The sequence below is a fragment of the Cimex lectularius genome, unplaced genomic scaffold (genome assembly GCF_000648675.2).
Source record: "Cimex lectularius strain Harlan isolate CLEC.00 unplaced genomic scaffold, Clec_2.1 scaffold36, whole genome shotgun sequence".
In the NCBI taxonomy this organism is placed as follows: domain Eukaryota; kingdom Metazoa; phylum Arthropoda; class Insecta; order Hemiptera; family Cimicidae; genus Cimex; species Cimex lectularius.
In genome coordinates this window covers 569,605-587,717 of record NW_019392648.1, presented here as the reverse complement: position 1 = coordinate 587,717, position 18,113 = coordinate 569,605, and the positions used below count along the sequence as shown (strand labels likewise).

Sequence of the window (18,113 nt, the reverse complement as noted above, 5' to 3'; positions counted from 1 at the left end):
CAAAATACGACATTTCTATAAAAAAATTAATTAAATTAACGAACTTTTCTTGAAAATAACTAGAAGTTAACAGAAATTTATTATAATTAACTTCATGATATTTTGCTAGTAATTTACTGATTGTTTGTCAACAGGAATTCTGATGTTTGATAATTTGAACAATTTGCATCGGAAATCTAAAACGTTTTGCCCTATTGCTCAGAAGTTTTGATTTCTTAGTCAACATCTTTTGAAATGCAATTTGAAAATCACGAAAATTTGAAATTCACACTTTCATAGACATATGCTCTTATTAAGCAATACATTTAAAAAGAACGTATCTAGCCAAAGATCGTGGGTTCGAATCCCGCTCGTGCCATTGACTTGTTTATCTCAACTAAAAAACCTTAATTAATTGTAATATATTAATTGGTCAAGCGGACCACGAAATTAGTGAATTTAAAAAGAATGTTTCTTTTAACAAACATGATTTTACAACATTATAATTATAAAAGATGATAAATGATATGGAATTTAATTAGGTTAGATTGAGATGTCAAGCTTTTCAATTGCAATACTGCTGGGCAATGGTTTGTTATTTATGCTTTATAATTTAAGCAATCAAAAATTGGATGGGGCGTATTTATAAGTTGCTAAATAGTTTTTTTTGCTTAATATATTGATTCTCTTCTGTTCAATAATTTTAACTGCCTATGCCAGAGGGATTTGTTTGTGGGTAGACAAATATTTTTTATATATAAATAAAAACAGGATATTAATTTTATTTTAAAGTCCACCCCCGACAAAGATGGGTTAAACATGTAAAATTAATTGTACACCTAACGTTTAATTATGATAAAGAAGGCTCATCTCTAAATACAATATCACATATTATATATCTTACAAAAAGATAAATAATCTTTTTAACGTACAAAACAAAATTGATCAAAACTCTTTTAAAGATTGACAAACTAGAAAAATAGTTGATTATTTACATCCGATATTAAAAAGGAAAAGTGTTAACAGACTAGATTCACACTATTTTTTTAATAGTTGTTGTTCAACAATCACAGCATAAAACGTTCTGTCTGTCACATTAAAAAAAAAAAGACATAAATTTTGAATATTAATATTCAATTTTGTAATAAATCTTCACTGAGCTAATACAATAAAAATGCACGTCTATTCGGCTTTCTCAGACTGCAAAAGTTGAATGGTCCCTTCTGCGTCTTCCTGTGTCATGTCTTTGTCGCCCCAACCCCACAGAGGCCTGGTGCCGTCTCCTGTCCTCTGGCATCGTTTGTTGATGATTTCATGAGGGACAGTTTTCAAATCGTAAGCCCAGCCGATTTTCGCCATCAGATCTATGAAAGCGGTTGTAGTGTTTGCTCTATAGTTGCCCAATTCGGCCGCCTTGTAGTCCCAGGGGAAAACGTGGTGGTAGTTGTGCCAGCCTTCACCTGCAGCTCCCAAAGCTACACCCAAGTTTTCTGCAGGGTTGATCGTTCTGTGAAAAAACAAAAACAAAAAACATTATTAAAAGGATTGTGTTTACGGAAATAAGTGTAGTTTTATAGTTTTCAGACTTCATACAAATATAGCAATAATACTTCCAACAATATTTAAATTTTAAACCTATTTCTCATTAAATAAAGCAATTAAATAATTTTTATCTCCAAAAATTATGCAAGCATTTTTCAATTAGGAGTTATTTGGAGTCATTTAAAAATTTATTTAAAATTATTTTAAGCTAAAAATGGTACAGTTTGGAACATTTTATTGTTTAATCTGGCTGAATAAATTTTCAACTGACAATTTCAATTATTTCAGAGCTTCCAGCAATTTTGCTTTGTGCATTTGGTATTAAAAACTCGTCAAATACATAAAATGTCATACAATCGTCAGTTACTTCAATACCATAAATTTATGTAAAAACTATGAAATTTTAAATAAAACTTACGCATCGTAAGGCTTGTTTCCCCACATGTGAGCGGCACTGTTGACAAGCCAGGTCAAGTTCAATGTCAATGTGTACCTGAACATGGACGCTGTGAACCATGCGCATGTGAACGTTTCTCCCCAGAAGTACATGGGCACAATAGCGGGAAGGATGAAACATACTACCGGCATTAGTGTCAAATAATATCTGAAACAAAATTTTAATTTGTGAAACAGATTTCAACAATGACGCAAAACAATATGATTATTTATTAAATAACAGCATCCTATATATATGCACATTATACCGTGTTTGCTAGATTTTTCTTGTTGGAAAAATTTGGAGGAAAAATGCTAGTTTTACTTCTTTTTTTTTACTTAAGAAAAGATTTGTTGGCATTGGTATGTCGTTGCAAAAAATCCTTGTAATTTATACATCTGTGATTGTGGTGAAAAGTGGGTTAAGTCCAAAATTGTGAAATTTGTTTTAACTACATGGACAAATAAGAAAGCCAAATGCTAAAAGAACCAGAAAAGCATATTTGTGGAAATTTTTTTGTCCTCAATTTGGAAAAATGTAAACTTTAACTGAATGTTAGAACCATGTTAGTTATTATTTTTTGTAATGAGAAAAGGAATGAGAAAGAGCATCAGGTCGTCAGATGAAGAAACCACCACAATGTTCATCTGATGACTACCTAATCCTCACTCAATTAATTTCACTGATCTATCTTCACTTCACACACATTTAATATCCATTTGTAATTAAACAAAATCAATTATTGGTGGTACATTTTGTATTTATTCGGCGGTTAATTAATTTATTATCAATACTATTTCATTTGAAAACCTCTATATTTGTAGTAAAAAGATTTTATGTATTACTCGCTGTTCTTATTGATATTTTTTTTCCACTACCATCTAAATCTGTACAACCTGTACTGTTTTGTATTAAACATGATAAAAAGCTAAATGATTATTAACAACATTAGCAATGTGTTGCTGATAAATTATAAATGAAATAATTAGAAAAACTTACTTTTTCTGGAAAGCGAGTACAGGGTCATTTTCAAGATCGGACATATCGATTTGTTTTCCTTTTCTTTTCAGTTCCGGATGTTTTCTGCAAAGGAGCCAGCCGACGTGGGCAAAGAAGAAGCCTCTGGTGGCGTTGTGCGGATCAGCATCTGTCTCAGAATACTTGTGATGCACTCTGTGGTCCCTCGCCCATTCGATCACGTGGTTCTGAAAATATGCCGATTAATTTCTTCCACGATACGTCAAATGCGAAATTACCCACCTGGAATGCAAGTGTATTGAAAAACGCTAATAAAATTCTAAGGGGCAATTTAGCTTTGTAAGCCCTGTGCGACCAAAGCCGATGAGCTCCTGCGGTGATACCCAATGCAGACATTTGGTACAACACGAACACTGTAAAAAAAATATATAAAAAAAAGTTAATAAATAAATCAGATTAATATAACATTTGAAACATACCGAAGAGAACGGTTTTCCACTGAGCTTCAAAAACTAAAGAATATAATCCATAAACGGCAGCCAAGTGGAGGTAGGCAAATAAAATTACATTCCTCCAAACAATCGTGAGCTTATACTCCTCTTCTTTCTCCGGCATTAGTTCCAGTGGTTTCACCGGACATTGTGTTACTTCTGGACTTGATGTGATATTTGGGGCCATTTTTCTGTCAACATTATCATTTTCATTACAAATCTTTAAATGATATATATTAATAATAAAGTATAATTAGTTAATTAAAAATTTCTAGCTTGTGCAACTTTTACACAAATGATAGTCAAACATCAATAAATCACACATCCAAATCAAACAAAAAAAAAAAAAAATTCAAAAATGCTGAATGCGGAAAACCAAAAATTAAAATCCAGCTTTTTTAAAATTATTGACAAAAATTAATTAAACATGTTCATTTATTTTTTATAGAAAAAACAATATTGGTTTTCATTACCAGGTCTTTTCATTACAATAACATTTTTTTGAAATAAAATAAAATATAAAAATGTTCAAATTTTCCCACTTTTTTCAACTGTTTTCTGTGGGTATAAGAAATTTATTCAGGTTAAGGTCGTAAAATCTTTCTAAGGCATGAACTATTTTACTTGTTCTTAATCTATGTTTAAAAAAAAAAAAAAATGAAAATTGGGCAGTCATAATGACCAATTGAATTGGGAGAATCAGAACAGACCATTTGCGAAAACTATTAAAACGTCGGACAATTAAATTTTATTTGTTTTCCAAAAATGACTGTAGATTGCAGAAATGACTTATAATTAATAGAGTTGAACAAATTCGAAGAATTGATCACGACTAATGCACTTTTTTTTGGGGGGGGGCGGATTTTTGAAGAGAATTGCTATTTGACGACCCACCTAAACTTTGGAAAATGCCAAGCTCTCCTAGAATATAGGCTTCGTCGTTACGATTTTGTTTTAATCTCGCGACTGAGTAGGGTTGTCGTGCATTCAACTTCCGGGCAACCGTTGCCATCTGTTTTCAAAAAATTAATTAATTAATTTAAAAAATTGGACAATACGTGCCATAGCAATTTTAAACTTAGCCACACAACCGACTGTCAGACGTTCGAATTAAATAACCAAACATTTAAAATTGATCGCTAGGCGGGTCGAAAACAAGCGAAGTTTCCGCAGATTCATCAAAATAGATCTGCCCGGTTGTCGGTCTACTTCAGACAAGTAGGCAAAGTTACAAATTTATCAGAACGAGTAACTAACGACTGCTAACGAATTAATTTTTGGGAGTTTTGGAAGGATTATAAATTACACGGGACCGTTTGGGCTATTTTGCACGTTAAATTATTACGATTCAGAAAAGCAATTATCCACTTTTGCTCAAATATGTACCCAGTTTTTAATTGGGAAATTTTTATTCACGGTAATTCGACAACACTCGTGGATTTTTTATACAGCAAGGGGTCGAGAAAAGGCTCCCTCTCCAAAATAGCGATTAAATTTATGCTAATTTTTATTGACGGTAAATCGATAAAATTCGTGGAATATCTTCAAACATCTAGGTTTTTTGTTTGTGAAAAATTTGCATGTTTAGTCGCACGCTACGTACCAAGGGTTCGAGAAAAGACTCCCCATCCAAAATAGCATTAAATTTATTCTAATTTTTATTTACGGTAAATCGAGAAAATTCGTGGAATTTTTTCATACAGGGACTTTTTTTTTTTTAAGTTGCAGGTTTAGTTGCACGCTACGTAGCAAGGGGTCGAGAAAGCCTCCCTCATACAAATTAGCTATTAACTTTATTCTAAATTTTTGTCACGGTAAATCGACAAAACTCGTGGAATTTTTTCATACAGCGATTTTTTTTTGTTTGTGAAAAAATTGCAGGTTTAGTTGCACGCTATGGAGCAAGGGTTCGAGAAAAGAGTCTCCCATCCAAAATAGGGATTAATTTATTCTTCTTTTTTCACGATAAATCGACAAAACTCGTGGATTTTTCATTCAGCGAGTTTTTTTTGCTTGCGAAAAAGTTGCATGTTTAGTTGCACGCTATGGAGCAAGAAGACTCCCCCATCCAAAATACCCATTAAATTTATTCTTCTTTTTATTCACGGTAAATCGAGAAAATTCGTGGAATTTTTTCATACATGCAATTTTTTTTTAAGTTGCAGGTTTAGTTGCATGCTACGTAGCAAGGGGTCGAGAAAAGCCTTCCTCATATAAACTAGCGATTAAATTTATTCTAAATTTTAGTCATGGTAAATCGAGAAAATTCGTGGATTTTTCATACAGCGATTTTTTTTGTGTGAAAAAATTGTAGGTTTAGTTGCACGCTATGGAGCAAGGAGTCGAGAAAAGACTCCCCCATCCAAAATACCAATTAAATTTATTCTACTTTTTATTTACGGTAAATCGAGAAAATTCGTGGGATTTTTTCATGCAGGGAGTTTTTTTGGGTGAAAAAGTTGCATGTTTAGTTGCACCCTATGGAGCAACTGGTCGAGAAAAGACTCCCCCATCCAAAATACCCATTAAATTTATTCTACTTTTTATTCACGTAAATCGAGAAAATTCGTGGAATTTTTTGATACGGGGAGTTTTTTTTTTTTTTTTTTAAGTTGCACGTTTAGTTGCATGCTACGTAGCAAGGGGTCGAGAAAAGCCTCCCTCATATGAATTAGCGATTAAATTTATTCTAAATTGTAGTCACGGTAAATCGAGAAAACTCGTGGATTTTTCATACAGCGATTTTTTTTTTGTTTGTAAAAAATTGCAGGTTTAGTTGCACGCTATGGAGCAAGGGTTCGAGAAAAGAGTCTCCCATCCAAAATACCAATTAAATGTATTCTACTTTTTATTCACGGTAAATCGAGAAAATTCGTGGGATTTTTCATGTAGGGAGTTTTTTTGTGAGAAAAAGTTGCATGTTTGGTTGCACCGTATGGAGCAAGGGGTCGAGAAAAGACCCCCCATCCAAAATAGCGTATCTTTTGAATAATTGAACTTTTCAAAATTGGATAAAAGACTTTGGAAGCAACAGGTCCACGATCATGATCTTAGTTCTGCAGTGAGCTGAATTCCTCAGTTACTCTTTAACGGTATTCGCCCCCACCAACTCGGCGATTTTTTTTTTTCAAAAATAACTGCCCGTTGAAACTATCATTCCGAAATGAGAATGATCGTTCATTGACTTTTTCGACCTTCTGACCGACTCGGAATACTTTTCTTGGTTTTTACATTTCCACAGGGCCAGTTTGGTACATTGTCCTCCCAAATGATTTTTGTGAAAACTTCAGAAATTTACACTCAACTCTACTTCATTAGGCTGTGAAAAATTATATTTTTGAATAATTCCAATTTGACTGAAAATGACATTGGTTTGCTGCAAACGGCCTGTCTTTAAATTCAAACAAAACAAAAATTATGGCACTCGGCTTGAGAGATTTATTGAAATCGTGAGAAGCGGTCAAGAATAAAGTATTTTAGAAAAACACCTTCATTTTTTTTTTTTTTTTTTTTTTTTTTTTATTCTGGTCATCTTCAGGGCATCAAGCGTGGCATAATAAAATAACAAAAAGGAGGGAAAATTCAAAAGGTGGGGTTGAGAATGGAAAGTTAGTGTCCGAGAGGATCGAGGTCACGATAGCTCAAGTGGTAGAGCAGCGGCTTATCTGGCCGAAGGTCGTGGGTTCGAATCCCGGTCGTGACACTGACTTTTTTATCTCAACTAAAAACCTTAATTAACTGAAAGATATTAATTGGTCAAGCGGACCACGAAAACTAGTGAATTTAGTAACGCATAATTTATTATTTATAATTGTACATAACTAAATTTATATTACTTATACTTTTTATGTTGTGCACATGCCCTTAATATTTCAACTCATATGCATCTTTAATAAAATTTTTTGAATTTAATTTGACTGAAAGTATGGATGGTTCAACAGTTTTATAAACCATGGGGAAACTGTCTAAGACTTTATAAAGATATAAGAAACTCTAATTTTTTACACCCTGAATATTAATAGAAATAATAAAATGGAAAAATTATCGATCGAAATTTAATGGTGAACATGACACAATATACATACAAATGTTAATTAATGTATCCAAAAGAGCGCAATTTTGGTCCGGGAAAATTGAAAATTCTAACTTCGCCTATTGGAAGCCCTCTTGCCATCTTTATCAAGGAAAAGAAAATATTTCTTTAATTGAGAAGCAAATTTATTTTGCACATAAAGCAATTTAACATATAATAACAGGCGGAAACACTACTTGTTTTTTAATTGACTGGCAGTTATTTAGACAGACTTTTGATGGTTATTTGATTTTTGATGGTTATTAAAGGGTCTTGTTACCGTCAGAAAATATGCCCTATCACAACTGAGTAATTTTAAAAACGATCGTACCTCGAGAAAAAATCGACGCCAGAACAAGTTGGGCAATTATTGCTTTTTGTAAAAAAATGTATGGAATTTTTTTTATCGCTCTTACAATATAATGTAACACAATAAAATTTGTCAGGGCGTCAGTGGCTGCAATGGTTTAGGCGTTGACAGGCGCTCATCACTGTAAGGTTAAGGTAAAGGTCTCGGGTTCGAATCCAGCCACCCTGCATTTGAACCAGTAATAAAAATGGGCTTTTTTAAACACCGTCACCCCGAGTGTTCATAAAACCTGCCATAAACCATAAAACCTATGATATCTGTTGTTGGGACCGAGTAAAAAAAAAAAATAATAATTTTAAAAAATCATACTTAGTTATGATTATTATTATTATTATTTTTTTATAAGGACAAATCCCAATACAACCGAATAGCATGAAAGTTAGCGATTTGATGTTTAGCAAAAACTTGTGTAAAACTGAAACAAGATAAACCAGTTGACCGATCAAGATTTTTACAGATAAATCTAGCAAAGTTCATTTGAATTATTGAAATAAAACATGATTAATATTTTTTATTTTAAAATTAAAATTCAACAATTCATAATTGTTCTTACAATATAATGTAACATAATAGAATTTGTCAGGGCGTCAGTGGCCGCAATGGTTTAGGCGTTGACAGGCGCTCATCACTGTAAGGTAAAGGTCTCGGGTTCGAATCCAGCCGCCCTTTACTCGAACCAGTCATAAAAATGGGCTTTTTTTTTAAACACCGACACCCCGAGTGTTCATAAAACCTGCCATATGACATCTACTGTTCGGATCGAGTGAAAAACTTAATTTAAAAAAATCATACTTGGTTATGATTAGTTTTTTTTATAAGGACAAAACCTAACAGAACCGAATAGCATGAAAGTTAGCGATTTGATGCTTAGCAAAAACTTGTGTAAAACTGAAACAAGATAAACCAGTTGACCGATCAAGATTTTTACAGATAAAGCTAGCAAAGTTCATTTGAATTATTGAAATCAAACATGGATAATATTTTTTATTTTAAAATGAAAATAAAAACGAAATGTGATCGTATGATATAAAACGTTGAGCGGATCTATTGAAGATTGATCGTCCTGGTCATAATGGTCAAGGCTCGAAACTTTTATTTTTTATTTTTATAATCAAACTCTTGATAAAAGTTATCATAAAAAATCCTATGCTGTCCTTAAAAATATATGGAGTGAATAAAAAGAAGTTATCCTCGACATGAACAACTGAAATTTCACCATTGATCCGAGGATATTCGCTGTTTCGGGGAGACTTTTCAGGTCGAGGAAGTTTTTTTTTTACTTACTCAATTGTTTCCACAAGACTCAAGAAACTTTGATTTTTTTAAAGAAATAGTTTGAATTCGATTGAACATTTTTTTTGTGGACAAATTTTAAAATTGCTCGTGAGCTTTTGATTTCTGTACGGATTTAATGTTTTCCAACGAATTGCGACAAGTATGTTAGGCTGATATGTGTTTGTGTCTGTTTCCCTCATAAAATACGTTGTATCTACATTGCTAAGCATAAAGCCGACGTTGCCCCACCGATACGACCAAAGTCGCCGGTTATCAAACGGTGTTCTGAAACAGTTGCTTCGGCCTTGGGATGGTTCGTTGACTTTTGCCACAGTAATTCAAGCTCGATATTGTGGAAAAATGACAAAAAAAAATTTACAATGAGAAAAACGAATCATATTTCGCCTAAACATATTGGAATAAATAAACAAATGTAGTCAATTTTGGCTTATATTGAGTTCTATTTAGGTTACGTTGGACAACTAAAAGCTTGCATAGCGTTATGTCAGACCAAACTAGATTTTTAATTTAAATAAATAATTATACAAGATAAAAACGATTTAACGATGCAGTAAAAACTAGTTTTTAACTATTTAAAACTTTTTTAAATCCATCATGGTCCGATTGACCAATTAATAAATATTTATGAAAGGTATTGGATGAGATAAAACTTTTCTAAATGTTCATCAAATTTTAAAATGCCACTAGTTTTTAAAAATATATGAGTCAAGTTGATACTTTTTAATTTAACTCAAAGCATAATCAAAACTATTAATAAATTATATTTTTTAAGACTAATTCGGAGTATATCGATAATATTCTTGGGGATCTAAATTTCAACGAACATATTTGCAACAGCTGATGAAATGGATTTATTCAATGGAAATAGATTATAGTTCGAAGCCGATTATCAAACAATAACGAATTGCGAGTTCCTGGAAAATTAGGCAATAAAATCTATTCAAATTTTGACCCTGTTTAGCGTTTTGATTTGAAGGGTCACTGTGGCAAGATGGAAAAGCTAAGTTCCACTTTCTGTAAAGTCTGCTGATGTTGTTCCGCACGGGGGTTATAGCGGTCAAAAGCAAATTTTCTCGGCCGAGCTAAGTAATTATTAATTATAGAACTGCACTACAAGAAATCAACTAATGATTGCTTTTGTAGCTCGCCTCTCCTCGGCTAAAGGTTAAAGACGTCTGCTTAAAATAAAACTGTAGGGTATTTTTGGACTCTGCCCCACCCAATAAATAATACGATAATTCGGCAGCAATACAGAGTTATTTGCTTTGAACCGAAAAATAATAAGTCAATATTGTGAAATAGAAACCTTGACCTTCCAAACTTCGAAAATTTTAATGAATTGTTTGCTTTACATTAAAAAAAAAACGTTTCGTTAAGTTTTAGAGAAAGGCGAGATGGTTGAATTACTATTGTGCCAGGATTCTTGAATAAGAACGGATGTCCGCTTAAGAAACATCGTGTGATGGACTTTGGACTGTCCACATCAAAAGATGTTCCAGTTCGTCTGTCTTCACTCACGGGTTTGTCGATTTCTCGAACGCGTTAGGGCACACGCCACCTTCAGTGAGGAACGCCGAAACGCATTCAACAAACCAGCAAGTAAACACGGACCCATCAAGTGACCCTATGCCGGTTCGCCATTCACCCATTCTCTAACACTTTGACAATTGGAACAATTAATTAAGGTTTTGGTTGAGATAAAAAAGTCATTGTCACGAGCGGGATTCGAACCCACGACCTTCGGCTAAATACGCCGCTGCCCTACCACTTGAGCTATCGTGACTTCAATCCACTCTTACACTAACTTCCCATTTCCCTCCTTTTTTGCCATTTTTCAATTCAAAAAGGTGGGGTTGAGATGGGAAGTTAGTGTCACCCCTACGTGGGAAGTTAGCGGGGTTCGAATCCCACTTGTGACACTGACTTTTTTATCTTAACCAAAACCTTAATTAATTGAAAAGAATTTATTTAGTCAAGCGGACCACGAAACCTAATCAAATTAGAACAATATTTTTAAAATGTAAACATCTAAAAATAATTTGTTACATAAGCAATTCTCAGCCCAATGGACTATGTATTTTAAACTCTGAACATATCTTGGAATATATTAGAGAAAAAGGAATAGGTCAAAGTAAAGATGTTGTTATGAATAATCTGAATCTTGTTATGATCTGGGTGAAAACACAAATTCAATTGTAACTGCCTAGCTTTCGACCTATTTTAAGGTCACCATCAGGACAAAACAATCTTAAATGTGTCTACTCATTGACTTAATTAAATTTTTAAATGGTTCCAAATTTCTTTGAAGACTAACTCAGTTTCAAAAAGGGAAAACCAATCCAGGCGAAGTTGGGAGAAATTTGAAGCCATTTTTTTTTCGCGAGGGTTTGCAACAGCAAAGGTTATATCAACCCACGGGGCGCCGGTGTTTTTGAAAAAAAAGCCCATTTGTAAGTATGTCGGGTTCGAATGCAGGGCCGCTGGATTCGAACCCGGGACCTTTACCTTACAGCGATGAGCGCCGTGTCAACGCCTAAACCGTTGCGGCCACCGATGCCCCAACCATCTGTTAAAAACTTAATTATCTCAATATGTAGACATATTTAAGACTGTTTTGCCCTGATGATGACTTAAAAACAAAAGGATCCGCGGATTGTTTGAGCATGTAATTGGCACTCAATAAAAAACATATTTTAATTGGTCGAGAAACAATTTGCAAAGTGGCTATTGTCTNAGTGCAACAAAAATCCAAGATAGTATCAAATATAGCAAGAACTTAAGTTTTTTTTAGATATTGGAATATTGCATGGTCACCACTTAATAGTACTTGTACAGATTGGGGGAAAACGTTATAATTCAATAAATCTTTTTAATTATTTAAAAAAAAATTACTAAATTTTTGTCTCTCTGTACCATAATGCAAACCATTGGGCCTATTGCGTTACCTCGTATGATCTCATAGAAGGTGTCCAAATAATCGATTATCTGCAGAATTTGCCAAATTTCAATGCTAAGATTAGTAAAAGCTTCTGTTCTGTATGAGTGAGTGTATTTATTAGAGTGAATGTTAAAGTGAAATACCATCGTCCCTCGAGCTGTGTACGCGACTTGGGCCGATGGTAGAATATTTATAAAAGTACCCCATCCCCAATTTGATTAGTTCGTTATTGTATGCAGGTCGATGTAGCAATATGAGTACTCAATCTACTAAATAAAATGAACGCAATGTATATAGGCGTGAATGTATTTATTTGTGTGAATGCGTATGGAATGTGTGTTGTTATATTTCGCATGCCCTCAGGGCTGAAATGACCAAGCAGTCGGATCCCCCTTAAATTGAAAAAAAAAAAAAAAAAAAAATCAAGAGCAAGTGCAACAAAGATCCAAGATAGTATCAAATATAGCAAGAACTTAAGTTTTTTTTTAGATATTGGAATATTGCATGGTCACCACTTAATAGTACTTGTACAGATTGGGGGGAAACGTTATAATCCAATAAATCTTTTTAATTATTAAAAAAAAAACTAAATTTTTGTTTCTCTCTGTACCATAATGCAAACCATTGGGCCTATTGCATTATCTCATATGACCTCATAGAAATCATCGTTTACGTTCAGGATTTGCCAAATTCCAATCCCAAGATTAGCAAAATCATCTATCTGGCCTTGTCTATTTTTAGAAGTTTTCTTTTGAAGCATTAAGGTGTTTGAAAAGCACCAGTGGTGGAGCAGAAGAATTTTAACTCAAAATTTTGCGGCCGGCTGTCTACAGGTGGAGAATGGACTTTACTTAATGGAGGGTGGTCTTGGATCTTGCTCAAAATCAAAGTTGGAAGAATTTTAATTTTTTTCCCAAATTGTGTTATTGCTTTGTATGTAAAACAAGTGATCTGTTTTTAAAATTTTTGCAACTATATAAAAAAAATTATAATAAGAAGGTATGTTAATATGTTATATGGCGTTTAGTCGTTGAAAAAAATTATTATTATTTTTTGCAAGGTGTGAGTTAGAAGTTTGAATCCCCATTTCGCGTTTACCTGTGTTAATCCAATAAATTGCCAAAATTAGTCCAAGTTTTGGAGGAGTTTCCGGTTGGATGGAGGTCGTCGGCTTTCTCCAACGAATCTGTCGAAAGACTGATAGGGAACGTTGCCGGCGTGGAAAGGAAATAAAAGACGTCCCACGGCTGAACTTGCCCCCGCCACGGCCACGTTCCCGTCCAACCGGGATCGGATTGGCTCAGGCAGATCACCAGACCTTTCGCACTCCCGACGCAGCATTGCATCAGGATCGGACGAGCTGCCGGCACCGTGCTCCGGACACACCGGCTCACACACACACACACACACAAACAAACAACAGAAGAAGGAAATAAAAACAAGAAGAAAAAACAGCACGTATTATTCCGAAGCGAAGAGGGGGCGAGGCTGTGGGAAGAAATTCTTGTGCAAAATTTTACCGAAAGGCATCACTTTCCATCCCCCGGCTAGGACCGCGTTGAAGAACGAGGAGGACGGGCACTCTCACTTTCAACTCTTTCTTCTTCTTCTAAAAAAAGAAAAAAATTCAACTACATGACATGACTTTTGAAAAAAACATTGGAATTGTTTACTCTACGGGAATCTTTGATAACATTTTTCCCGAACACTTTTATCATAACCCTTTACCTTGTTGAAAGATAAAAGGTTTTATTTTCAAGATATAATTCTAACTCGGAACCACCTGAAGACTTAAACTCTGTATTACAAAAAAAAAAAAAAAAAAAAAAAAAACTAAGATAGTGACATGCTAAACTGAAATTAATAAGCTATACCTCAAACTTTACAAACTATTTATTAAATTTATTGAAATTTGAAAGCTGTGTTTTATTTCTTGGTTGAATGCTCAATCTTTAATTATTATTCATTAATAGTCTCTTATTGCTTTAAGTTCATTAATTCCAAGGAATTCTTATAATAAGATGAAGTATCTAGTCTTTCAAGAGGGGTTAACGTACCAACAACCCGATGGTTGTCGAAAGGGGTCAAACTACTTTATAATTGTCCATAAATAAGCTTCCAATGGCAATGATTTGAAGCTCGCAACATTGAAATATTGTGACAGTAACGTAGAATAATTATAACACAAATCAAAAATAATTATTTTACATTTCTAGATCATATTGTTGATTATTTTGGTGTCAGAGTAAAGCAATTTCTGAGATCGTACAACGGCGGACTGTTTACAGTTGTACGATTGAATGGATGTACAAATTACATTGGATGATTATATATAAAACACACAATGTCCTTCTGCCTTTTGTAAAATTTCAGGAACTGTTTAGCTCTAAGAAACCAAACTAACAATTTAAAGATTTTTGTGTATTGTGTTGGTCAGTTCATTATCCAGTGTAATTTATTGTTATTGTCTTTCGAGGGTAGAATCTTCTGACCTTCTCCCTTTTGTAAAATCTCACGAACTTTTTCTCTCTAAGAAACCAAAATAATAATTTAAAGATTTTTGTGTATTGTGTTGGTCGTTTCATTATCCAGTGAAATTTATTGTTATTGTCTTTTGATGGTAGAACCTTTTGACTTTCTGCCTTTTGTAAAATNATAATTTTAAGATTTTTGTGTATTGTGTTGGTCATTCATTATCCAATGTAATTTATTGTTATTGTCTTTCGAGGGTAGAATCTTTTGTCCTTCTGCCTGTTGTAAAATCTCACGAAGTTTTTCGCTCTAAGAAACCAAAATAACAATTTAAAGATTTTTGTGCATTGTGTTGGTCGTTTCATTATCCAGTGTAATTTATTGTTATTGTCTTTCGAGGGTAGAATCTTCTGACCTTCTTCCTTTTGTAAAATCTCACGAACTGTTTGGCTCTAAGAAACCAAACTAACAATTTAAAGATTTTTGTGTATTGTGTTAGTCATTTCAATATCCAGTTTAATTTATTGTTATTGTCTTTCGATGCTAGAACCTTCAGCCCTTTTATAAAATCTCAGGAACTGCTTAGCGCTAAGAAGCCAAAGTAAAAACAAGCAGAAAGGCTGAAGGTTTTACCATCGAAAGACAATAACAATAAATACACTGAATAATGACCTATACAATTTACAAAATATCGTTCAAATATTCTTTTACACAACTATATTTTATTATTTTGGTGTCTCGAAAAAATGAGGGAACTACCCAACTGTAGTTTAAAATTTTTTTTAAAAGTACTCCACCAATCACAACGCACCACTTTTTGCTGGTGAATATTGGTAGAACAGGGTCTTTTTATGACAGCGAATTGTACGATTTGCAGGTTTTATTGTATAGGATCAATTTTTTGGTCCCATGCGACCATGCGGTAAAAAAACTTCTCTACTTTGTGACGGGAGAGCAATGAAAAGCAAATGCTCGGCAAAAGCTAATCGAAGGAAGATCGATAGCTTCCCTCAATACGAGACATGTCTACCAGACCGAGGTTCATCTTCAGTCTCCTCATTCCCAGAAGTAAAGTTTTTGAAGTATTTTCGTTGGGCAGTGGGCTTACTTATTGTTTCGTCACCGAAGGCAGTGAAAATTTAGTAGATGCCTCGGCCACCATGTACCTAGGGGGGGAGCCATGGTCGATGTTTAGAAAACACAGTAGGCGACCGATGTTCGATGTTTTCAACATCGTTGTTACTGTGCCATGTTTTTTGGCCATCGATAGTGGGCTGTCGATGTTTTATAAACTTTTTCAGTTTTTTCCTAATTTCCACTTTTGAGAATAGACAATGATTCATGTTCTTCTGAAATGAAAGAGACCTATCAGAACCTGCCTTACTACATTAGCCCCATCCAGAGAAACGATTGTCATCTGTACTGCCTCTTTGTCGGCGCTACTGGCCCATAAAAACAACTTTTCTGTACATCCAGTGATACAAGACATCCTATTTACCATTGAATCTCTGCAAAATCAGGGAAATAGAGTAGTTTTCATGTGGATTCCTGGACACTGCGGAATATTTGGCAATGGACCAGGCCGTTCTTAATGGAGTTAAAATTACAAAAACACCAAAATCCGACGTGACAGCTTGACATAAAAGAAAGTCTTGGCAGTTATGGCAAACAGAGTGGGAAACGACTTCTAATGTCAAACTTAGAGAGATAAAAAACATTGTAAAACCTTGGGCCTCATCTCATAGAGGTTCCAGGCACGAAGAAGTAGTCCTTGCTAGGCTCAGAATTGGTCATTGTAGGTTTACTCATTCTTATCTCATGGCAAAAAAGAGACTCCGCTTTGTGATGTTTGCACAGAAAGAATAACAGTTAAACACATTTTGACAAATTGCCAAAAATATGTAGAAGAAAGACATCGGTTGGAAATTCCAACCAACATCAAAGACTCGCTTGGTGATGACTTCGACCAAATAGACAAACTAGTAACTTTCCGTAAAAAAACTAAATTAATTTCGGAAATATGAAGATAAAATGATATAATATTAATACAAAATCATTCAAGTTCAGTATGCAATAATCTGTAATCCACTCAATGTTGGGAGGTGTCTTGGGGTGCGGTTTGGGTGCCCATCTGGTGGTGGTTGTGAAGGGGTGTCCGGGGCGTGTGATGCTGCCGGGGCCCTGGTTTCCGCTATTGGGGGTTCCTGAGGCCCACTCACCACCCAGCTTGAACAATTTTTAAGGCGGAAAATGACCCAAAGCGGTTGATCGCCTTTTATAATTTAATAAAAAAAAACCTACGTATTTTTAATTGCGTTCCGGAGAAGATGTGGTAGTGTTCCACTGTAAAATTTGGATACATTAATTCTAATAAATTAAGTATATGGTTGATTTTAATTAAGTACATGTTAAACCTTTACCTTTTCTTAAGCAAAGGACAGGAATTGGGCTTGAGTGGATTATGGATGTTTTCCAAAGTATCGAAGAAAAACAGCGAGGTATTTTGAATAAAATTCACAGGCACAAAATACTTTGACTTTATTTAAAAAGGACCGAGAGATCTATGTACAACTATAAATGAAACCAAAATCAAAAATAATTCCTAATAATATTAAAAAATAAACATAATTTATTAATCAAGTTCTTAATAAGGTTCAGAAATGGCGATGTTTGAAAAATTAGCTTGTTTCTAAAGTGGCACATAAAATTAATGTATGCATATGAAAATAAATTTTGGTTTGAGTAATGAGTACTCAAAAAAACCATCGATGTGTAGACTATAGAGTCGATGGTCGTACCACCATCGATGGTGAGGTTCCGATGTTTAATCGATAGTGACTATCCATGTTTTTTATCGATGTTCATCCCTAGCTGTACCGAACTTAAATTGACAATAAAAGGGGAATTGTCGGTTTTGTAATGAAATATTTTACGATTTAATAATTTTGTAATTTAATCCCTTCGTATTACGTGATGTAAACACCTAATCCTTCGATGTAAATAGAAATTAAATTCACTAATTTCGTGGTCCGCTTGACCAATTAATACATTACAACTAATTAAGGTTTTTAGTTGAGATGAAAAAAAGTTAATGGCACAAGCGGGATTCGAACCCACGATCTTCGGCTAGATACGCCGCTGCTCTACCACATGAGCTATCGTGACCTCCACCAGAGGTCAAGTTAAGGTCAGTTACCTGTTATAATTATCAATATTAGGGTTGTAACTAAATAGTTAGACTAGGTATTTAGGTATGCTAAATTTAAAGCAGATTCATTGAGTAATTTCACAGTAAAACATTCTCAAATCTTAGGATGGACTTATTTCATGCACTTATCTTAGTTTCACATTGCACCCATAATTATTTCATATCGTACTACATTTTCTCAAAACATCTTTTCTTATAATATTCACATGTCTAGCAGTTAAAAAACTGTGACGGGACTGTCAGTATTGCACATGCTTCTCGTATATTCGATCGTCCTTAAAACGTCAATGAGGATATTTAACGTCGCATCTAGCCTATTCGGTCTATGATT

General features: G+C 34.1%; 1 protein-coding gene across 1 annotated transcript; it reads right to left on the bottom strand.

The window, feature by feature from the left end:
• Positions 1 to 810: 810 nt before the first annotated feature.
• Positions 811 to 13,337, bottom strand: LOC106668461 (acyl-CoA Delta(11) desaturase-like). Its single transcript, XM_014397255.2, has 6 exons — positions 13,201 to 13,337; positions 3,415 to 3,617; positions 3,218 to 3,348; positions 2,957 to 3,162; positions 1,940 to 2,125; positions 811 to 1,486 (listed from the first exon to the last, which is right to left on the bottom strand). Exons 2-6 carry the CDS (start codon positions 3,611 to 3,613, stop codon positions 1,162 to 1,164), a joined length of 1,047 nt encoding a protein of 348 aa, XP_014252741.1. The 5' UTR covers positions 3,614 to 3,617; positions 13,201 to 13,337; the 3' UTR covers positions 811 to 1,161.
• Positions 13,338 to 18,113: the final 4,776 nt, after the last annotated feature.

Bases quoted from the DNA above. Each gene is read 5' to 3' on its own strand.
- LOC106668461 (XM_014397255.2), bottom strand. From the start codon at position 3,613: ATGGCCCCAAATATCACATCAAGTCCAGAAGTAACACAATGTCCGGTG. The intron at 3,163-3,217 runs GTGGGTAATTTC...GCATATTTTCAG, and splicing joins TCAATACACTTGCATTCCAG to AACCACGTGATCGAATGGGC. The intron at 2,126-2,956 runs GTAAGTTTTTCT...ATTTTGTTTCAG, and splicing joins GTACTCGCTTTCCAGAAAAA to ATATTATTTGACACTAATGC.